Consider the following 23,762-nt stretch of genomic DNA (forward strand, 5'->3'; position numbering starts at 1 on the left):
TTTTTGTTGAAATATGTTTAGGAAGTGCACAATGAAAACATGACACAAAATATTAATTACCAGCAGGAGCTACTCGGGGGAGAGGAGGGGGGGGGGGAGGTGGATACCAGGCTGAGTGAGCCTTCCCTGGCGGTGGTTGGCGGGACGTGTTGCACATTGAAAAGCTATGGAGTGATTTATTGGCCTCATGATTGTCACCTTTTGCCTGTGGGCCGACGGCAGCACTGCCTGACCTTGCATCCCAACATACACTTTGCGGTGGCCTCAAAAGTCATGGCCAACTTTTGGTGCTTAAAACTTTGCCCACATTCTGAAATACGTACACCCAAAATTTGGGGCTTCCAAGTGCTATAGTTCAGCCCAACCTACAAACGCACAAACACTTGAGAATATTATATATATATATATATATATATATATATATATATATATATATATATATATATATATATATATATATATATATATATATATATATATATATATATATATATATATATATATATATATATATATATATATACACACACACACACACATATACATATATATAGCCTGGTGTTGGCGCAGTGGTCAGGGCAGCGGCTTGGGATCCAAAAGGTCCTGGGTTCAAGCCCCGTTGGGTCAATGAATTAATACACCAGGGGGTCGACTCAGCCTGTCATCCTTCCAAGGTCGGCGAAATGAGTATCAGTATGCTGGGCTGGTGTATACCCCGGTTAAAATAGGTGTACCATATCCCTGTGTCGTAAGAGGCGACCAGGGTTGCGTCAGGAAGGGCATCCGGCGTAAAACATGTGCCAAATCACTATGCGGATCATACGGATGATCCGCTGTGGTGACCCCTAATGGGAGCAGCCAAAAGAAGAAGATATATATATATATATACCCGACAGCATTAACACAAAAACACAAGGGCTGGCCAATCAAATGCTGTTTTAAAGCTATCAACACCTTAACAGCGTGTTTTACTATGCTTCTAAAGTTTATACAATGTTGTGCTCCTGATAAATAAACTGGGCTATTCCATACCCAGGGTTAAACAAACCTACTGATCCATTTCCAAATTTAACCACTGGAAGAAGTTTAGTCTCTTGACATTCTAAGGCCACGCCATCAGCCCTGACCTATCCTGGGCCAACTTCCGAGCAAAGCTGGCAGACTGAGTATCCTCTATCGATGCAACTCTTTGTCCTTTGAAAATCAAAGCTACTCACAGTCTGCAAGGAATTTGTCCATAGCTCAATGGAGTACTGCTCTCCACCATGGGTTATGGCCCCAGCATCACACGTCTCTCCTGTATTCTGTGTAATATAAAGCTCTTAACATCAATGAAATCTCTCGGGACGAGACGGAAGCACAAGGTCTGTTGCTTTCACATCGAAGGCAGGTCAGTGGTCTCTCTGTTCTAACCGCAGCTTCTGATATCGCTTCCTTTGCTCTCGAAGTCCTCCGACACTCCCAGGCTCCTCCAGGACTCGCATGTTCTTCCAGTAACCCCTTACCGGTTAAAAACCCTTAAATCAAGGCTTACTGCACACCTCAACTCCTTTGTTGCTGTTTTCTCATGATCGTGGAACAACCTCCCTGAGGCTGTTCAACCCTTCTCTCGACGGATACAAGCAGGTGATGCACCACAATCTCACATCATTCCCGATTCCTACCACCGCTCCCCCCCCCCCCCCACCAAGTCACCTTTTACATCCATTAATCATTCCTAAACCAAACGTTCTACTTTGAGGTTGCTGTGTTTCCTACTCGTCCATTCGCCTGCTTACCATGTCAGAGAGTTGCCCCACTGTCAGTTCATGCCCTCCGTCACCTCGCTCTTTCACGAGCCTCGATCTTGTAAAGAAAAATAAAATGGTGAAACCGAGTTAAGTGTGCAAAAGTAATCTTTCAAGTTCAGTTTAGCTTTGGTAGTGATGACAGTTCTGAACAAAATAGCTGAGGCTTGTACTTATTCAATGGTAGATCAATGGGGTTCGAAATAAGAATCTTCAGTTTAAAAGGCTCTTTATCAAAAGGTGGTCTGTGTCATTTGGGATAACACAGTTTACTTCTCAGGGGCTCATGTAGCAAATATTTATCTCAACATGGAGTAATTCCTGAACCGAAATATTCAAGAATCTTCACAAAACATATACGTACTATACAATCAAAAACTTGCTTTTTGGGTGAAATGAAGCAAGAAAATACATGTTGGGGAACAAAAGAAGGGAGGATCGGGAAACAAAGAAAAGATAGACGACTTTAAAGGGATAAAGGGCAGGATGTTGGGATGAGATACAAGGAAGTAGACAGCGTTGAAGAATAGAAGAGGGTGGGTAGAGTCTTAATGGGGGAGTTCCTCACTCCATGTGAGGGAGGGTTCAGTTCACATGTCCACGTAAAGGGGGGGGGGGGGTTGAGCGGTTCAGTTGGTGTTGGGTTTGGGAAGGTGAGCAGTACCTAAGTCCACACCGGGCACCGCCTCAGCTCACATTGGATATGATAGTGGGGAGAACCTCAGTTAGCCAGGGGGCACAATGGCCTCCTCTTTTCAAAATATACCTCAAGGGACCTTCACCATACAGAAGTGAGTGCAGACAGGACAACCGGCGTCATATCTCCGCAGGAGAGGGCACCCGGCACCATGACGTGACACTGCCGACAAATCACCAGGATTGAAACAAATTAGTGTCTGTGTGCGTGTCTGCCTGTCTGTGTGTGCGCGCGCGTCTGTCTGTGTGTGTGCGCGCGTCTGTCTGTGTGTGTGCGCGTGCGTCTGTGTGTGTGTGTGTGTGTGTGTGTGTGTGTGTGTGTGTGTGTGTGTGTGTGTGTGTGTGTGTGTGTGTGTGTGTGTGTGTGTGTGTGTGTGTGTGTGTGTGTGTGTGCGCGCGCGTCTGTCTGTCTGTCTGTGTGTGTGCGCGCGCGCCTGTCTGTGCGTGCGTGCGTGCGTGCGTGCGTGTGCGCGTGTGTCTGTGTGTCTGTCTGTCTGTCTGTGTGTCTGTATGTATGTATGTATGTACATATATAGTCGGTTGGGAATAGAGATCAACAGTTGGAGACGGACACACGCACGCTGCCCAACCCCTACTGGACAATGCAAAGACGAGTACACTACGATATTTCAGCATCTCCTCTCGGGATATTCAAATGAATCTTTTTATTACCATTTTACTTTGAACTTTATTGTTCGAGAGAGTCGGATTAAGCAAAATAGTTCAGGCGGTGTATAAAAGTACGCTATTTGCCATTAATATAAAAAAAATCCTTTTGTATTCAACGGCTAAGATCATTAAAACATTTATTAAACGACGACGGCGATCCAAATTCACGGTCATCTCGCAGGACATCGATTCGAAAAAGGAAGCAAATGGCGAAACGCGCCCAATGGGAAAAAAAGCGTTCAGCGCGGGAAAATGAAACGGTGTAAACACCTATTGACCTCCTCCTTCAACCCTCCTCCTTCAACTCTCCTCCAATTTAAACCGTCACTGAACTCGACCATCCATTACCGCCGCCGTAGTTGAGCCACTTGAAGAAGCGACCAAAGGGGAAGAACCTCTTGTAATATAACGGTAATAGATCTTGTAGCTGCGCAGAGCAGAAATCCGCGTCCGCCATCGTCTTCTTCCGGTAATGTTGTAATTGTTGTTTCATGACCGTCTCGTGGACATCCTGAACCTCGTAATAAAATAATAAGTCGTGGTAATCGTGCTGGTATCGGTGCTTTCGTTGGAAAGGCGAGAGAGAGGCTTACGCTCAGGACGCACGAAAGCTCAGGTACATAATTAATATAAGTTTGGTGTTTAATGTCGCTCTGCTGCCTCATCTCCACAAGTTCATGGTTACAACTGCAGTCGATTTTAAGTGTTTGCAAATGTTTTTTGGGCAAATGTTTGCAAATGCAAAGTTTTATAGACGCTGAAACAAGAAAAAGAGCAGAGATTGCAGACCTTCTTTTGAGTGGTGTATTTTTTTTTTATCGGTTTTAAGGTAATCCAATATGGCTGCCACACCATGTGACCTATGACATGATATGTGAGAACCTTCTGTTCCTCATGGATAGGCGGTCGTACGTGTAAAGTTTCGCCTCGATCTGTTCAGCCGCTTCAGAGAAGATTTTTATTTTTTAAACAATATGGCTGCCGCATCACGTGACTGATGACGTCATCAAATTTTCTTTCGATGGACCATTTTCATCCCGAGATGATCCTGAAAAATTTTACTGATCGGATGCGGCGTTCTACATTTGCAATGATGACGTCATAACGATGGCCCCTATGACGTCATAAAAATCACACTAATTACCATGAGGAGTACTTGCTGTGTGCCAAGTTTCAATTTTTCCCTTGGTGCTGTTTCAGATGCAGAGGTCCAAAGTTTTCCCATTTTTCCAATATGACTACCACACCACGTGACCTATGACATCATAATTATCATTAAAACGTGCTACACGAGTCGTCACACCTTTGGTGAAAATTTCATCTCAATCTGACAAGAGGTTGCGGAGAAAAACACGAAAGTTCTGTGCAGACAAACAAAGCTGAGGTGTCAGACAAACAAATGGACCCAAATGCAATACCCTCTTCTTTGGCGAGGGTAATAAAGTTTACCAGTTGATCCTGTGATTGACTCTTTCTTTACAGGGTGACCGAAAATAGTGTTGGGGAAAAAATGAAGCCAAAAGTGTAAGAGCAGGTTTTTCACCAGCAAAAAAGATTGCTTTAAGACGCGGGCATTGCAGGTACACATGAAAGGTTGTTTCTGCTTGCCCACAGAAGCAACATCTATGGGGAAAACTTGTGAAAAGTGTTGCAGCAGAGCACCAGAAATTAATGTCCCATGAAGCAGTCACCAGCTGAAGTCCCCCGGCAACCGCCCTGGTAGTACGGCGGATAAGCACAATAATTGTGCGTTTTATGAGAAAAGCATGAATTTTCTGACATAGTTGGTGAATACCATAAGGTTTATTTTCAGATGTGGAGGGAAGTCAGATTTGATCTCTGAGGACCGTGAGAAGTCAAATCCAAGATGGCCACCAGTCCACCGGGTCTAATGTTCAAACGCGTTTAATTTTGGAACTAAACAGTGTAAAAAAACATTTAAGGTGTCATTTCTAACAAAGTTTAGAATGGCCATTCATTTGGTGATACTTTTGAGATCGCCAGGATCCAAGGAAATGCATTTCTATCATGGGTGAGCAGTACGGGCGCCGTCGAGGGTGAATTTCCCCGGTAGTTTGGACGACATAGCTTTTTAGGTAAATTGAAATTGGCAATCGACCCTATCCCACGCGGTCGACTTATTGGCAAGCTTCCGTCCGATAAGGGACCCGTCAGCTCCGGAGTTATCCGGGGTGACAACCCATAAATTCCGGGTGATTGGTGGAGCCGACTCTGCTGCTCCATCTTGCGGTCGTGCTCACCGCCGATACCCGGCCCCACAATAAATATGTATATATATATATATATATATATATATATATATATATATATATATATATTGTTGTAGATTTCCACCCGTCCGGTGTGCGGGCGACCGCCTTTAGCTCAATTGCGGCCACGCGCGCCCACCGAAAGAGCAATCTCGTCGCAGCTTCCGGATCAACGCCGAAACCCAGCTACGGGTGTTTTTAACCACACCATAAACCAGCCAACTCTTCTGTCCACGTGCTACAGGGTCGATCGCCGAATTGTCGATGTACCTAATTATTCGCGCAGACAGAAATACCGGAAGTTTATACCTCGACGGATCCTGCATGAAAACGAGCCGCTTAAGCAGCTCGTTCCATTTGCAATCGCCGAGCGGTTTTATATAGCCAAGCCCCGTCGGACCAGATGTACGTTTTATCGGCTTATAATCAGCCAGCTAATATCCCGAGCGCAATTATGGCAGTCAATGGCAGAAAGTGACACGACGAGCAGGTTAACATTAAAAAATGGGGAACATTTATTCAAACACAAGCAATGCAATGAATGAGGGGGGGGGTGGATGGGGAAAAAGACACGAGCGAAAAAAACTTACAGCCGATGTCTATTTATTATGTACATGCACTTTATCAGTTTGTTACTTATGGACAAGGCGCCACAGACTTTCATGCAAAACCCAAGAAAGAAAGGAAGAACCGGGCTCGTGAGCCTTTATAATTTGCTCGAAGCCGAGATTACCAAAGGGGTTCCGAGAGTCCGAGCAGGCTACCTGGTTCGGCGACCCTCGGTGTTTCTGCCTGCACTCCAACCTCCGAACTCTCCAACGGGCGTCCAACAAACCACACAACCAGCGCAGCACGAACTTGAACGCTCTCTCCAAGCGCTCTTCCCGACTCCCACTCGTACTCCAACTCGTTCTCCTCAACTCGTTCTTCACTCGTTCTCCAACTCCCGCTCGTTCTTTCTCCTCGTTCGTTCTCCTCGTTCGTTCTCCTCGCTCATTCTCCAAGTTCGTTCTTCAGCTCGTTCATTCTCCAGCTCGTTCTCCAAGTTTGTTCTCCAGCTCGTTCGTTCTCCAGCTCATTCTACAAGCTCATTCTCCTGCTCGTTCGTTCTCCAGCTCTCTTCCCGACTCCACCACACCAGCGTTCGTTCTGATTAATGGTGAGCGAACGCGGCCCTTTATAGCCACCACGGCTTCGCTCCTTAACCTTCGCCCCTTCACCCCCGGCTGGCTCCGGCCCTTTCGCCGTTTTGATCCGGTCTTGCCGTCAAACGCGGCCGTGTTAGGAATCACCGTCAGAACGCGGACGTGGTTGAGATCACCGGCTTCACACAGACGTGGTTGGAGATAGTGAGGAGATGATGGCGGTTGTGGAGAAGATGGTGAGGAGATTTTGTTTGTTGTGGAGAAGATGGTGAGGATATGTTGTCGTTGTTGTTGTTATTGTTGTTCTTCTTGTCATTGTCATTGTTGTTAAAATAAAGGCAGAGACAGAATAACGGCTAATTGAAGATGCACAGCCCCTTATACATTGGTGGGGAAATCTAACCTGGAACACACACTTATCGACATAAATGATCTTCGGGGAACCTGAATGGTGTTCTGTGAATTTCCACAACCGTAACAATATATATGTATATATATATATATATATATATATATATATATATATATATATATATATATATATATATATATATATATTTACATATATATTTGGCCTGTCTGTTTGTTTATGTCACATTTTAACTTGAGAACGGATTAACGGATTTCGATAAATCGAACTACGGTGGATTCAGGGAACTCCCGGGAAGATTTGTGATGAAAATGTTTTATTTTTCATTAAAAAAAAAATTATTATTTTGCGTACACGGGCAGCACACGTGGTGAAACTGCAAACACCAACTTGCGACGCTTGTTATCCCTGCACTCAGAATCCTTTTTCTTCTTGCCCTATTGATTAGCGATTGCAGCAAAGACTGCTATTTCCATCAGCAAAGCAAAGGGTCTTAAAGCCTTGTATATCCACGTTCGGATTCTACTGTGTTGTTTTTCTTTTGTGGGGGGAGGGGGGAGCTTGTCTATTGTTGCTATTGCCGTTTGTTTCTTGTGAAAACCGAAGATTTTATTGGTTGGTCTTGTGCGTTATTCTGTCTGTTTGTTTGTTTGTTTGTTTATATGTCAATTGCCTGCAGGTCAAAATTTTAAACCGATCTTCACGAAACTTCACCACATGGTCGAGGTTGTTATAAGCAAGAAGTGTATTATTATTATTATTATTTTTTTTATTTCAAAAGGTCATCAACTTTGTCACATTTCTAAAATCCTCAATTTTCATGCAATTGTTGAGAAATTTGAACAGGATTTGCATATTTGTTCAATGAATTCAACCACTAATTGTTTAAAGGTCAAATTTGTTTTACGGATCTTGCAAATATCGTGCTATGCACAACATAATTCGTGTTTGTTTGTTTGTCAATCACCGACAGGTCACAATTTTACACCGATCTTCATGAAACTTCACCACCTGGTGGAGTTCATCATGAGCAAAAAGTCTATTCTTGTTGAGTTCAAAATGTCAACACAGGCCAAAGGTCAACAACTTTGTGAAAAAATTTTAAATCCTCAATTTTCATCAGATTGACGAGAAATTTGAACAGGATTTGCATATCAGACGTGTCTGAATACAACCTCCAATTGTTTTTGAGGTCAAACTTCGACCAAAAGATCAACATAGGCCGAATTTCTAAAATTGTCAATTTTCATCTGATTGACTTGACATTTTAAGAGGATTTGCATATCTGGTCATTGAGCTGCCCCTGCCCCAGCCGCTGCTGCTGCACTTGCCCCTGCCCCTGCCCCTGCCCCTTCCCCCTGCCGCTGCTCCTGCCCCTGCCCCTGCCGCTGCCCCTGCCCCTGCCCCTGCCGCTGCCGCTGCCCCTGCCCCTGCCGCTGCCGCTGCCCCTGCCCCTGCCCCTGCCCCTGCCCCTGCCGCTGCCCCTGCCCCTGCCGCTGCCCTGCTCCTGCCCCTGCCCCTGCCGCTGCCCCTGCCGCTGCCCTTGAACCCTGCCCCGCCCCTGCCGCTGCAGCTGCCCCGCCCCCGCCCCTGCCCCTGCCCCCTGCCCCTGCCCCTGCCCCTGCCCCCGCCCCTGCCCCTGCCCCTCCCCCTGCCCCCGCCCCTGCCCCCTGCCCCTGCCCCTGCCCCTGCCGCTGCCCATGCCCCTGCCCCTGCCGCTGCCCTTGCCCCTGCCCCTGCTCCTGCTCCTGCCCCTGCTCCTGCCCCTGCCCCTGCCGCTGCCCCTGCCCCCGCCCCCTGCCCCCTGCCCCTGCCCCCTGCCGCCGCTGCCGTAACGTCAGGAATAAGCGGTGGAGGAATGACATTAAGTGGTGTGAAGAAACTTTTTCTGGCGCTTCTCAGACTCGACGTTTAAATACCCAGAGCGTGCATCGTCTCGATTGGAATTCCCTGTTTTTGAAGAACATTCTCGTGATTATCCGAAAGAGGTCCAATTGGATTTTTATTCAATGTTTAAGCGCCCGGCGATGTTGTGGTTGTTTGTGTGAGGTGTTGGAATACGATTTCTACCTTTTACCTCATGAAAACATTTTAAATACCATAACACCGTCATGTGGCTGTCGATGTAAAGGATTGCGTCACTTTTAATTTTTCATTTTGCGATTTTATTTTCGGTGACGGCTGCGCACTGTTTCCAGTCATTTGCAGTTATTTTATACTGACTGGAGATGTTAGTACTCCGTTTTCACTTTGATCCTCCATTTTATGAAGCGTGAGGATCTACCTCGTCCTTTTGAATGGAGGATTATAATGTGAAACAATAATAATAATAGCAACAACAACAACAACAACAACAAGTTGTGTGACGAGGGTTGACGAGATAATTAGGCCCCGCCCCTTTTAATCCTGCCAGACTATCGAGGCCCTTGTCTGGTGAGGTCGATCTCTGCGTTTTTGTTTGTCTCCATAATCCATCGAACTACTTACTCTGCACTCCTTAAACCTCCTGCCTTTTCTCTTTGTCTGCTTACACTGCATCTCCTGCTTATCTGCTTGACTTCTGTGCCTTTATTTGGCGTCTATGTGTCGGACTGTCTGCATACATTGTATTTTTTTTTATTCACTGTGTGTCTTCATGCTCCTCTGTCTGTCTGTGTTTTTTTTTTGCTGCGTGTCTGCATGCTCTGTCTTTCTGACTATCTCTCCATCTGATTTGTGACAGTAATTGTCTGCAAGCCCTGTCTATCTGATTAACTGAATGCCTTGTCTGTCTCTTTTTGTTTTTTACAATGAATGCTTGTCTGCATCCTCTGTCTATCTGTCTTTTTTGACAATGAATGGCTGTCTGAATCCCCTGTCTACTTGTCTTTTTACAATGAATGGCTGTCTGCATCCCCTGTCTAGCTGTCTTTTTACAATGAATGGCTGTCTGCATCCTCTGTCTACCTGTCTTGTTTTACAATGAATAACTGTCTGCATCCCTTGTCTACCTGTCTTTTGTTACAATGAATGACTGTCTGCATCCCTTGTCTACCTGTCTTTTACAATGAATGACTGTCTGCATCCCCTGTCTACCTGTCTTTTTACAATGAATGGCTGTCTGCATCCTCTGTCTACCTGTCTTGTTTTACAATGAATAACTGTCTGCATCCCTTGTCTACCTGTCTTTTGTTACAATGAATGACTGTCTGCATCCCTTGTCTACCTGTCTTTTGTTACAATGAATGACTGTCTGCATCCCTTGTCTACCTGTCTTTTTACAATGAATGGCTGTCTGCATCCCCTGTCTACCTGTCTTGTTTTACAATGAATAACTGTCTGCATCCCTTGTCTACCTGTCTTTTTTTTACAATGAATGACTGTCTGCATCCCTTGTCTACCTGTCTTTTTTTTACAATGAATGACTGTCTGCACAACCTCTTTGTCTAACAGACTGCCTATCTGTATCTTTCCTATTGACTGTCTGCGTGTCTTTATCTGTCTGAATGTATGCTCATCTATTTATCGAGCTGTCTGCTTGTCAATTTATTTATCCCTTTATCTATCTGACTCTCTGCACGTTTGTTTGTCTGTATCCACCTGACTTTTTTGCCTTTCTGTCCACCTGTACATGACCTAGGTGAAAGTGCAGGTGTCAACGTTTCCTGAAGAACAGTAAGACGTAAAGTGGTCTCGATGGATGTGTAGCTCCCCTTATCCCCCCCCCCCCAGTTGCCCCTCAGTAAAGGTTTCCGAGCAGCTCCCCATCCAGTGAGACCACCTTGCAGCAATGCGTATCTCAGTTTCCTAAAGAAAACGTTAACACCGGTACACTCACTTGGGTAAATATCAAGATTTCTGTGGGATCATCATCTGTCATGTAGGCATAACCTGAGGATCTTGACATCACTTTGGGAGAGTCAGGGCTTTCTTTCCCAACAGCTTTTGTACCCAGCAGTACCAGTTTGGTGTATCCTCCTCAGTCTTGCATTCGGCTCCTGGTGAACATGGAGTCTGGCTGCTATCTCATCCGTCACATGGAGGAGCCTTCATTAAGAATTTGATCGCTGTATGCTTGCCATGTTATATTGCCTTCCCAGGATCTGTAGTATTCACCACACAATGATGTCACTGCCGAGACTTGTGCAGTTCTGCTGGTGTGGCACTTTATGTTTGCTTGTGTGACAACCAGACACAGGGTACTACATCATCATATGACTACTATGGAGAGTTTCAATTTACACATTTGTGTTTTTATTTTATTTTATTTTTTTACACACATACCCAGTTTTTCATTTTATACCTAAAATTGCATTATTATGAATACTCTATTTTACAGGGTGTTCTAAAGACTTTGTGCAACTTTCGACTTTAACTTTGGATGTACATATGATGGATGGAAACTGTAAATGGCATGTGAAAGCACGATTCGTAAAAAATTTACAAAATGCATTTCAAACGTCTCGGCTGAAACATAACTGTCATCATTCAATCCGATTTTTCAAGCTCGTTGAAAACCCTTCTCCAACTATAAGGGCACTCAGTGGAGCACAGACTTCCGCCACGTAACACCCGATCCACGAGAACATATCAAGCCCATTGCATTTTTGAAATATCATGCCATACAGTACTATATCGTTTTTGGCCCGATCTCTCAATGGTAAAGAAGCACTTAAATTCTCGTAGTCTGATACGGATTCAGATCTTCACCAAATCTAATCAGTTCATCCTTGTTGCACACCCAACCTGTATACCAAATTTCATCTGGATCCGTCCACAACTTTTTGAGATATCCTGCACACAAACAGACAGAGTGTGGTGAAAACATAACATCCTTCACCTTCGGTGGTGGAGGTAACGGATGGCACTCAGTAGAGCGCATACCTCCGCCAGGCTGAACAGTTTACGTTTTGTATCCCACTGATAGGCCAGTTCTGTATCCGGACCTGAACCAAATTCAAATCGGCTTATTCTTGTTACTTAACCAACTCATCCACCTAGTTTTGTCATAACTTGTCCACAACTCTTTCAGATATCATGCTGCATATCGTTTTTGGCCCCATCTCTCAATTGTGAAGAATCACTCAATTTTTTTTACATTCTCCAATCCGGATTCGGATCTTCATCAAAATCTAATCAGTTCGTCTTTGTCACACACCCAACCTGCCCACCAAATTTTGTCCGAATCCATCCACAACTTTTGGAGATATCTTGCACACAAACGGACAGGGGTGAAAACATAACCTCCGTCCATCACAGATGGCAGAGGTAATTGAAAATATCCAGGTTGGGTAACATACAATTTATCAATGCAATGACAAAAGAAAGGGGGAGGGGGTGTAAGCTCAATCTGCACAGCACGCTTAACCTAAACAAAGGCGAACTGTTTGTCCGTCTTTTTGTAACTTAAAATGTGAAAACTTGTTCAGGGGCGAAGGAATACAGAATAGGAGAGAAATGTCATTGAATGCGGAGGGGGGCTTTCCTTGAGGTGTGTTTGGGGAGACGTTGGGCTGGCAAGCGAGCACAACCCCCCTCGTACTATGAAGCTCGAGCTAAGCTGGTTACTGGGACTCAGCACAACAACAACCTCGTTCTCTCTTGACCCCAGCTGTGGCACTGACACAGAGTATTTTCCTGATTGGCCACACCCTTCTCTGCAGCTGATTTATATAGACCCTGTTGTGCGTCCTTGGCTGCAAGGCTTTTCCCCTGCCATGTGAGGGTAGCACTTGTACTCCCATGGTAAATATGTCGCTCACATGTCTCCGCCATGTCGATGGAACATGTAACCTGCACAAGTGTACGTGCATTTTTATTGTGGTCGCGTGGTACTCACACATGTGGAACCCCCATTTTGTGGCAGTCGTGTGGGGAGTTAATTACAGACGGTCAAGAAACAGACACATGGGCCTGGGTGACAAGGGGATTCCTATACACCTTATCCTGGTCATTTCTAACTGGGGTTGCAAAACACTCACTCTAATATTCGTTATTGTGTGTGTGTATATGTGTGTCGGTCGTTGGTTGTTATCTCCATATGCGGGAGCCCTCCCAGGTCTCGAAGTATCCACCTCCATTTCAGTAAGTGTTCATGACTCATGGACTTAGTTGTGAAGTTTTCTTGTTCTCAAAGTTTTATTCTGAGGGCTCTTTTGAGGATCGCCACCGAGCACCGGACTGCTTCTAACTGCAGTGTGTTTGTATTAATATTCCCAGGGATGGTTTTTAAGATTTCTGCAAGGTTCTTTTTTTATTTTCATTCCTGTTGCTCCAACTATCACTGGTGCAATTTTGGCATTCTTCAGCTTCCAAGATCTTTTCACTTCATTTTTTAGATCTTGGTATCTGGTCATTTTCTTGATTTCTGCATTGTTTAGGCCAAAATCGCTGGGTACTGACACCTCAATAGCAATGTCCTCTTTTCCTTTTTGTACCTTTGTACTATATGCGGTTGCAATGCTTTGTTTTCTATGTTCGCGTTCTATGGGATCATTAGGTCGTACGTGTTCGTTACTTCCTTGTTTTCAGTGATTACCTTTGGTTCATGTTTCCATGAGTTTTCTGGAACTGTGATATTGAGACATTTGAAAATGTGCCAGTGGATTACTCTACATACCTTGTTGTACCTTTGTGTGTAACAGCTGCTCTGACTTGAGTTTTTTACATCCCGATAGGAGGTGGCTCCTACTTTCTGCTTCTACCTTGCAGAACCTACCCTTGTCCAATTGACTTTCGTCCTGCCATTTTCTTAAAGCCATTGGTGATAGTGTCCTTGGACTTGAACATTTATAATGATTTGTTCTCCATCCCAGGTGTGTTTTTTTTTTTTAGATAGATACATATACGGTATATATACATACACGCAAGCACTCAAGCGGTGGTCCTGTGCCTGCATCACTATTTTCCCATTCCTCCCCCAGAAAACAGTGGTGTTGTAACGGAGGTGTGATGGGGAAAATGGCTTTCTCCTGCTTTAAAGTTCATCATAATTATTGTACAACAGCAATTCCATCCACAAGAAGGGTGCAAAAACAGATCCTCTCATCTCCAGACCAAGAAGGCTTCTTTCCAAGTACAAGCAAAGTCAGGGAATCCATTATTGTTGGTGATGTCAAATCTTTCTCGTTTTCAAACAGTAGAATCTCTGACCATCAGTTTATATTCATTCCTTCATTCAACTCTGGACATGCTCAGAGCTACTCCTCTCTTAGTTGGAGAGAGGTTGGAGGCCCGTGACCTCAAACACGAGGTTAGGACTGTCTCCTTTGGACATATAGTATTTCCTGGCCATTTAACATAGTTTGGCATCCTGCTTTGCTTATCAAGCTCTCTGCCTGTGGCATAAAAGGCCAGCTTCATTCCTGGGTTTCTAACTTCCTCCACTCACACATTGATATAAATGGAACCATTTCCTCTTGCAGTGCAGGAAGAGAGATTTTTCCAGAGTGTTGTGTCCAAAACATGATACAGTGCCTCAGACAGTGTCTTGGGCCCTGTCTTGTTCCTTGTCTACATAAACTACCTCTCTGACGTTCTGGAAAACCATCTCTTCCTCTTTTTTTTTGCAGATTCCACATTGTGTCATCCATTTACCCATCCCACTGGTATGTAAACAACATCTGCATCATTCTCTTCTGATCTGGAAGTGATTTGAAGCTTGTCTCATAAGTGGAACAACTCTGTCTCTCCTTGAAATTGTGGAATATAAAGCTCTTAGCATAATTGGAATTTCCCACAATGAGCCTGAATCACAAGGTCTATTGTTCTCACATTGCTGGCAGGTCGTTGGTCTCTCTGTTTTTACCATTCCCCCTCCTGTTTAGCTCCTGCTATCTCAGCCCTCTGATCCTCCCTCAGCCCTCTGATCTTCCCTCGGCTCTCTCAGCCCTCTGATCCTCCCTTGGCTCTCTCAGCCCTCTGATCTTCCCTCGGTTCTCTCAGCCCGCTGATCCTCCCTCGGCTCTCTCAGCCCGCTGATCCTCCCTCGGCTCTTTCAGCCCTCTGATCCTCCCTCGGCTCTTTCAGCCCTCTGATCCTCCCTCGGCTCTCTCAGCCCTCTGATCCTCCCTCGGCTCTTTCAGCTCTCTGATCCTCCCTCGGCTCTCTCAGCCCTCTGATCCTCCCTCGGCTCTTTCAGCCCTCTGATCCTCCCTCGGCTCTTTCAGCCCTCTGATCCTCCCTCGGCTCTTTCAGCCCTCTGATCCTCCCTTGGCTCTTTCAGCCCTCTGATCCTCCCTTGGCTCTTTCAGCCCTCTGATCCTCCCTCGGCTCTTTCAGCCCCCTGATCCTCCCTCTGCTCTTTCAGCCCTCTGATCCTCCCTCGGCTCTTTCAGCCCTCTGATCCTCCCTCGGCTCTTTCAGCCCTCTGATCCTCCCTCGGCTCTTTCAGCCCTCTGATCCTCCCTCGGCTCTTTCAGCCCTCTGATCCTCCCTCGGCTCTTTCAGCCCTCTGATCCTCCCTCGGCTCTTTCAGCCCTCTGATCCTCCCTCGGCTCTTTCAGCCCTCTGATCCTCCCTCGGCTCTTTCAGCCCTCTGATCCTCCCTCGGCTCTTTCAGCCCTCTGATCCTCCCTCGGCTCTTTCAGCCCTCTGATCCTCCCTCTGATCTTTCAGCCCTCTGATCCTCCCTCGGCTCTCTCAGCCCTCTGATCCTCTCTCGGCTCTCTTCTCTTTTCTTGTTTGTTTCTTTGCTTGCTTTGTCTCACTGTTGCCCCACTTTCAATTGGTTGCCTTTTTATCCTCTTTAATCTCGCTCTTAAATGAACCTCATTCTTCCTTTGAAAATAATTATAAAGGCTGAAGGAGGTTTTGGGATTGACATCTTATGTTATAACTTATAGCAAGGCAATCAGCACCATGACTTGCTTATTTTTGGTTTTTATTATTTTTTTTTTAACCTGAAAAGTTATTTGCATTTGTTTGATTAAGTTTGGAATTGTTCACATTGTGGCATTTGGCTATTTACCTTGCAGGTTACCATGGGAACTCCTCAAAAGTTTGTTTCCATAATGGAAGAAGCATTATTGCTTGAGATCCTCAAAAAGAAGTTGGCATTTTTCTCAGGTGTGTTTTTCTGTGTTTTCACATTTGATTTGCCACCTTGTACGCTGTGCGGACTGATGGTGACGTGCGGTCAAAGCAACATCACAAAATCGCTCCACTTCTGCAGTTTTCAGGAGAATTTTGTTTTGATTGTGACCTATGCTTTTTACATTTTCAGTGTTTGTTTGTTTGTTTTTCTTCATCACTGCCATTTTGATTTGGTAAAGTGAGCGTTGAGCATTTGGTTGAGCTCCTTGAGAGACGGGTGAATGTGGAGCTACCGAGGACAGCGAAAGTGATTATCTGCAAACATAAAAAATGATCCGGGTATTATTCCAGTGTCTTCCTTGTATCTCTAAGCAGTGATGTCATCAATTAAAATCAAAATATCTCTGCATTAGAACCTTTGATCCAATAGGATAATGCAGAGGAGCTGTACTTACCTCTGAGCTTATTTGGATTTGACTGCCGAGCCTAATATAAACTCGATTGATGCGTCTGGCACAGTGCGTTGTATCCAGACTACAGTACGCCGGTCCTCAGATGGACGTTAAGCTGGGTGTCCCATCCGCTTGCATTCGTTAATGGACTTAAAGATCTCATGGTGTTCTTTGTGAAGATTAGGCGAGTTATTTCCACACCCTGAGCTAATTATAAATTGCTGCACAAATCGCTTTCAGTCGAACGTTAGGCCGTGCCACCAGGTTCATGGAAGATTTGGGACGCAAGTGTTCCCTGACAGCCAACAAGTGTAGGATGTCCAAGAAAAGTACAATTTAGTAAAGTTGTTGTTATACATTTTATTATTATTATCATTATTATTTGTTTTGTTTGCAGGTGGAAAAGACCGCCGTTCAGGCCTCATCCTCACCATCCCACTCAGCTCTGACCATAGTAATGTGGATGAAATCAGTGTTACTCTCAACTACTTGCTCAGCATCCCAAGGTTGGAGTTCAGCTTTTTCTGTGAACTGGATTTGATTTGATTTGTTAAATAGTTAATGTTAATGAGTTAATTAGTCGGGTGTGAAACTGTAATACTCAATTTATTATCTTCGCAAATGAGCGGCATAAGGCTGATTTTTCTACAGACAGGCAGCGAGCAGTTCTGTCGGTCTACCTTTGGGAGCCTCTAAAAGTGCCGATATTTATTGGATTACTGTAATCCTGATTAATTAATTTAACCCTCTTCATGGAAGCATCCAACAGACTGAAAAGGTTTTGCGAGCTTGGAAACAATGAGGGCATGTGATCTTCATAAACAAGAATGATATATTGAGATAAGGCAAGACAACATAAATCGAACGGACCTCAAGGCCAAAGACAGACAGACTTCGCAATAAATAATTAATTAATTAAGTAGACAAACACTTGACGATACAAATCAACGAGTCTAAGGGCCCACAGTCACACTCGCACACACACACACCCACACCGAGCATCCATAACAAATCCCGGCGAGATTGAGAATGAAGTGTAAGGTGATAAAATTCCAGGCAGCAACAGCAGGACGTGCTACGAGATGCATGGCACGCAGTCTTGCTGAGAGCTTCACACACGCACCATGTCTCCCAGTCTTTTTCTTTCAGGCTCCTCAACCTCACAGCCACAAGTACCCCCGCTCCTCCACTTTCCCCTCCCTCTGAGGAGCTGCCGTCAGAACCCTCCAAAAAATCACCACCCCCAGCCTCGTGATAGCACCTCGCCCAATCGATATTCGGTCATGTTTAATTGCTGGATTCTCATGAGAGGTGAATGATGATGAGCAAACAACTCCTTGCAATGGTGTGAAGATAATTTAGTGGAGAAGAAAAACACTATTTTCTCCTCGGACAGTCCAGGGATTTAAAAAAGGTTTCTCACGTGGCCCAACTTCCAGGGGTTTTAATCTTCTGTGCTGGATTGTTTCACATGAACCGGATGCTAATTCTATTTTGATATTACTACTCAAAGGTTATACTATTACCGCTCTCCATCCGAAGCTGATTTTGTTTCACCTTTCTCAATATCGCCATTCCTTCATATCCTGGTAAAGGGCCCATTCAACAATCACATGTGCTCTCGCTTTTATTCCCTTCTCCATCTTTTCACTCCCCAGCGAGAAGTGCAAGTCGAGGGGCTTCACCGTCATCGTTGATGGCCGTAAGGCATCGTGGAACCTGGTGAAAACGGTTGTGCTTATGTTGCAGGTGTGTTAGAGGTGTCAGAGTCCTCACACTTGCATTTATTAATCGATTATCACGGAATGTGGAATCTGTGAATTGCCAATCTTTCTTGGGTATGTGAAACCTTAAAGAAGGTGCCATTGCCTGGTGGGTCTCCCTTTCATGTGACTGATGGTGTATTTTGTACCCCTAAGCACAGTACTGTATAAGTCAAAAGGCCCAGAGTCAAAGTTCTGAAAGAAAACAAAAACTCGAGGAGTACATCGAAGACAAATTAATCGAGTTTACACGTTGCATTCTGAGATATGTTACTTTTCTGAAATGCCAGACGTGTACCAGTTGATAAAAGCTCGTTTTTCCTTCTCCTGCTGATGCTGCAATGCAACAGCTCGATATTTTTAAGTGGTGATATGATGTTAAAATAGGTAAGTTAGAGGCAGTTTAATGAAAACGGTTTTCTCATTTGCACAGCAAATAATTTTAATCTTCCTTCCCTCCCCCCCCCACCCCCCTTCAACTCCCACTGGCAGGTTTGTAATGTAGACTTGTCTTCCTCATATCAGGATTTTTCACTCTTCTTATCCTGCAGAATGTCATCCCAGCAGAAGTTTCATTGGTTTGTGTTGTCAAACCTGATGACTTCTGGGACAAGAAGTTTACTCACTTCTGCTTTTGGAAAGAGAAGAACCGGTTGGGCTTTGAGGTTTGTATTTCAAAAGCTTGGATCATTGTACTGCTGGTCTCCCATTGCATTTGGCGATGAGGCTGGAAAGGTCTGTCTTGGGTTGAGGGGTCTGCTGTGGTTCCTATTTTGTATTGTTGAGAAGCAGATGAAGGAGGCTTCACTCAAAAGCAATACCTTCTTGTTAGTAAATGAGTGGTGCAACATTGTGGCCAATGCAAACATTTATGTATTTGCTCATGTCCTTGTGTAGAAAAATTACTGTAAATGTGTATATTTGTCTGTATATGAGCCTGTTTTTGGTGATATTTTATCAAGTGTAGCTCAGGATAAAACAGGAAGCATTACTTATCCTTTTTTTTTCCACACCTTTTTGTGTGCAAGTAATAATGATTAATTAAGAGTAAGGTGATTGAGCAGTTCCTGTCTCAACCTTAACCCTTACTCTGCTGGCAGGTTATATTGGTGTCAGCCAACAAGCTGTCACGCTACATCGAGCCGTGCCAGTTGACTGATGAGTTTGGTGGTCACCTGAAGCACAACCACATGGACTGGGTCACCAAACGTATGGTATGTCGTGCTTGCTCTTTTGTGGATAGGACATAAAATCCCAACTATGAGCACATGCACATTTCTGAAATTGTGAAGAACATTGATAGGACAACTTAAAATCATTGGCAAATAGCCCTGGATCCTCAATATTATAATTTCTACTTTTGTCACCAAATGGTCATTTTATAAACTGCAGGTTTTTTTTCATTTTGTTCATATTGTTGCATGGACAAGACCCACCCAAAAATATTTTTATTTTATTTTTATTTTTTTCGAGTAGGTGCACAATCTTAGGTACTGACCTTGCTGGAGTCTGCCTCTCAACAGATGAACCAAAGGATGTTCAATTTGCATGTATTGAACCCTGAGTAGTTGAATGCTATTCGTTTTCCAGGCATGTTCTCCCATGTTGGTTATAATTCATAAATATGGTTCACTACTAATTTAGTCCTCCAGGGGTAATCAATTAACCAAAATCATTGACTTGGCAAAATGGTGGGATTTTGAGGCACACCATGTCTCTTGAAGAAGAAAAGAAAGAAAAAAATTTCACACGAGAAAGACGGCACAGAATTGTGGACCCAAAAAGACACAATAAACACTTATTAAGCACAATTCCTAATAAAGAAGCTAACCCCCTGGATATGGGCCCTTCTTACACATGAATATTAACAGCTGTAGAATAATATACATATTACATGGTTATACAAGTATACATAGATTGTGACATCTTCACTCCCATATAGCAAGTGATCAAAGAGAATTTCGCTTTACTCTGAGGTCTCTGTGCAGAAAAATATGACCGACTAAACACAAAAAAACAGTTTCCATCCAGGGCACTTTCCTCGTGATATTGGGATCCTTAGTTGCAATCACATATACTGTTCTGATTTGTCTGTTGCCCATTAGTGTCTTACTGTGATTATGTGTCCTACCTCCTCCTTGAGTGTTGTGTGTCAGAGGAAAATAATAGCAGCAGCCTTGATAAGGAGTGTGTGTGTGTGTGTGTGTGTGTGTGTGTGTGTGTGTGTGTGTGTGTGTGTGTGTGTGTGTGTGTGTGTGTGTGTGTGTGTGTGTGTGTGTGTGTGTGTGTGTGTGTGTGTGTGTGTGTGTGTGTGTGTGTGTGTGTTTGTATAGAATAAAGAAGAAACCATATCTCTGTATGCTGTTTTTAGTCCTTTGAAAAATTTGACCGTGACTCGAGAATGCTGTTGGCAGAGATGTCCTGCATCATAAATGCTGCGAAGAACACGAGCCAGCCAAACACGTATGTTTCCTCATGTTCTATATTCCTTGCCGAAGGCTCATGGCTCAGATATTGTTTTGATAAATTGTGTGAAACCATGTTTTAAATGTGTCATGAAAAAGTAATGGGCTAACATTTCTGTGAGGTTAACCCTGTATCCCTTAGTATGGTTGGTCCTGATTATTTTAGACTACTTATAGGGAAGAGAACCACTGAGCAGGTGCACAAAAAGCATCCAAGAGGGGGAGGGAAGAGTTTGTTGTGTATGACTACAAATCCAATATAAAAGTGCTAATTTGGCTTGGGGGGGGGGGTCACAAAAATTTCAAATCTCCGCCAATACGGGACTGTTGAAATTATGTAATCTGCCCCAAGAATGCTCAGAATGTACCTGCATGCTCATAAACGCCCAGAAAACGGCGGTGTTCAGCGCACCCTGAAGTATATCTTGTGTGCGAGATAAGGATTGTTACCTAAAATGGCTTACAAAGCTTCGAAAATAAGCCGAAAATACTTGGAAAACGTACCAGCGAGAAAGTGGTGTGCCTCTGCACAATGAAAGAGTTGGAGAAGTATCTCTGCTTGCCGAATGGGCAGATGCCTGTCCTGTAAACTTCCAATGATGTGGGCCGGTGCAAGGCCCGAATGGACGGGTGTGTGCTTTCCAAACCACTGATAGATCGCTTCCAGTGAATAGACTTTAAACTCTGTGGAAGTGCCTCCTGTTAACGTGGCTGGATTGGTGATTTATTTAATGGACGTCTGCAATTGGAAAGGCGATGTTGTGCATCATTACCAAGTAACGGTAACCAACTCTTCGACAAAGTACATCTTCGCAACATGAAAATTTTTATTGTTTGCTTGGTTCTTGGGCCACGAGAGAAATTGTATTATATTTTTGCATCGATTGATAAGACGTGTGTGTGTGTGTGTGTGTGTGTGTGTGTGTGTGTGTGTGTGTGTGTGTGTGTGTGTGTGTGTGTGTGTGTGTGTGTGTGTGTGTGTGTGTGTGTGTGTGTGTGTGTGTGTCCTCTCGTGTCCTCTCGTGTTCTCTCGTGTTCTCTCGTGTTCTCTCGTTCTCTCTCGTTCTCTCTCGTTCTCTCTCGTTCTCTCTCGTTCTCTCTCGTTCTCTCTCGTTCTCTCTCGTTCTCTCTCGTTCTCTCTTGTTCTCTCGTGCTCTCTCTCTCTTGTTCTCTCGTGCTCTCTCTCTCGTTCTCTCGTTCTCTCTTGCTCTCTCGCTCTCTCTCTCTCTCGCTCTCTCTCTCTCTCTCTCTCTCTCTCTCTCTCTCTCTCTCTCTCTCTCTCTCTCTCTCTCTCTCTCTCTCTCTCTCTCTCTCTCTCTCTCTCTCTCTCTCTCTCTCTCTCTCTCTCTCTCTCTCTCTCTCTCGTTCTCTCTCTTGTTCTCTCTCGCTCTCTCTCTCTTGCTCTCTCGTTCTCTCTCTCTCGTTCTCTCGTTCTCTCTTGCTCTCTCGCTCTCTCTCTCTCTCTCTCTCTCTCTCTCTCTCTCTCTCTCTCTCTCTCTCTCTCTCTCTCTCTCTCTGTCTCTCTCTCTCTCTCTCTCTCTCTCTCTCTCTCTCTCTCTCTCTCTCTCTCTCTCTCTCTCTCTCTCTCTCTGTCTCTCTCTCTCTCTCTCTCTCTCTCTCTCTCTCTCTCTCTCCCTTGCTCTCTCTCTCTCTCTCTCTCTCTCTCTCTCTCTCCCTCTCACTTTCTCTCTCTCTCTCTCTCTCTCTTGCTCTCTCTCTCTCTCTCTCTTTCTCTCTCTCTCTCTCTCGTGTTCTCTCTCTCTCGTGTTCTCTCTCTCTCGTGTTCTCTCTCTCTCTTTCTCTCACTCACTCACTCACTCACTCACTCACTCACTCACTCACTCACTCACTCACTCTCTCTCACTCTCTCTTTCTCTCTCGTTCGCTCTCGCTCTCTCTCTCTCTCACTCTCCCCTCTCGTTCTCTCTCGTACGCTCTTGCTCTCGCTCTCTCTCACTCTCCCCCTCTCGTTCTCTCTCGTACGCTCTTGCTCTCGCTCTCTCTCACTCTCCCCCTCTCGTTCTCTCTCGTGTGCTCTCTCTCTCTCTCTCTCTCTCTGAAAAGACCATCTGGCAAACCCTCCTCTCTTCCTTCTTAACAATCCTCTTGAGGAAGTTCAATAATTCAAACTCCTGGCTCTCACTGTCAGCCATGATCTTTCTTGGGCAAACCACATTTCAAGTTGGCCTCCAAAGTCAGCTGCTAAATGGGCATCCCTCGTCAACCAAGTCCTTCCTTTGCACACCTGAACTCCTATCCCTCTGCAAGGACTTCATCCACAGCTTGATGGAGTACTGTTTTCCTCTCTGGGCTGACTCCTCGACCACACATCTTACTCAGCTTGATGCCATGAAAACCAAGGCCTTCAAGATTATTGGAATCTCCCACGATGAAGCTAAGTCTATGGGCCTCTCACTTCGCCATCACAGACAGGTTGGTGATCTCTCTGTCTTCTACCGCCTCCTTCCTGGTCTTGCACCCTCTGCTCTTTCCATGCTTTATTCCCCCCAGGTTTCTGCAGGGCTCACATGGTGCACCATCAACCCCCTTCTGGTGAAACTACTGAAATCCAGGATTACTGCTAACCTCCACTCATTTGTTCCTCTTTTATTTCTACCTGTGGAACTAACTTCCATAACCTCTTCAATCTCATTCTTCCCTCCAGGTATTCAAGACAGCTGTTCACAACCATCTCAGATCATTCCCAATCCAAATCCACGGTACTTTTGACCGTCATTAACCCCAACCAAATCCCTCCTCCTTCCAAATGTCCATTTTTTCCTTTCTGAGAGTTTCCTACTGTATTAATCTTGTCCACCCATATACATCCTCTCCTGCCTCCCATTCCTTGACCCATGCATTGTTTGTCCAAGTCTCCCTCTATCTTGACCTTCTACTCTGCTGTTGCTGTTTTACCCTTCTCTCGACTGCTCCTTTTAGGTGTTCTCTGTTCCTTTTGCATCCTGTTTTGATCTGTTACGTCTTGATCCATTCAGGATATGATCTCTTCCACGAGCCTCGACTAGGTATACAAAATAAAAAAGAAAACTACAACGGTACTCGGAGTGCATATCTCCGCCAGGCTAAACAGTTTATGTTTTGTATCCCACTGAGAGGCTGAATCTGAATCCGG

At 44.7% G+C, this 23,762-nt stretch overlaps 2 protein-coding genes across 8 annotated transcripts in view; one reads left to right on the top strand and one right to left on the bottom strand.

Annotated features, from left to right (window-relative positions):
• PRIM1 (DNA primase subunit 1) overlaps positions 1 to 3,763 on the bottom strand; it is a 34,187-nt gene extending 30,424 nt beyond the window's left edge. The window contains exon 1 of one of the 2 annotated variants that reach the window (XM_085874070.1): positions 3,501 to 3,763. In XM_085874070.1, the coding sequence (XP_085730196.1) occupies positions 3,501 to 3,645 (145 nt within the window). In that variant the 5' untranslated portion in view covers positions 3,646 to 3,763. Of the gene's footprint in view, positions 1 to 2,553; positions 2,575 to 3,500 lie in introns of those variants that run through there. The other variant, XM_085874071.1, reaches the window with a different exon arrangement.
• The window catches only part of SESTD1 (SEC14 and spectrin domain containing 1), a 37,911-nt gene continuing 17,789 nt past the window's right edge, over positions 3,641 to 23,762 (top strand). The window contains exons 1-8 of one of the 6 annotated variants that reach the window (XM_085874061.1): positions 9,323 to 9,370; positions 14,488 to 14,523; positions 15,892 to 15,982; positions 16,799 to 16,907; positions 18,060 to 18,150; positions 18,716 to 18,829; positions 19,265 to 19,378; positions 20,536 to 20,627. In XM_085874061.1, the coding sequence (XP_085730187.1) occupies positions 15,898 to 15,982; positions 16,799 to 16,907; positions 18,060 to 18,150; positions 18,716 to 18,829; positions 19,265 to 19,378; positions 20,536 to 20,627 (605 nt within the window). In that variant the 5' untranslated portion in view covers positions 9,323 to 9,370; positions 14,488 to 14,523; positions 15,892 to 15,897. Of the gene's footprint in view, positions 3,769 to 9,229; positions 9,371 to 10,646; positions 10,759 to 10,820; positions 13,732 to 13,770; positions 14,524 to 15,891; positions 15,983 to 16,798; positions 16,908 to 18,059; positions 18,151 to 18,715; positions 18,830 to 19,264; positions 19,379 to 20,535; positions 20,628 to 23,762 lie in introns of those variants that run through there. The other 5 variants (XM_085874063.1, XM_085874060.1, XM_085874064.1 and 2 more) reach the window with 5 other exon arrangements.

This window comes from Eptatretus burgeri, chromosome 3 (genome assembly GCF_056783735.1).
Source record: "Eptatretus burgeri isolate ZD-2024b chromosome 3, Ebu_testis_v1, whole genome shotgun sequence".
Lineage (NCBI taxonomy): Eukaryota > Metazoa > Chordata > Myxini > Myxiniformes > Myxinidae > Eptatretus > Eptatretus burgeri.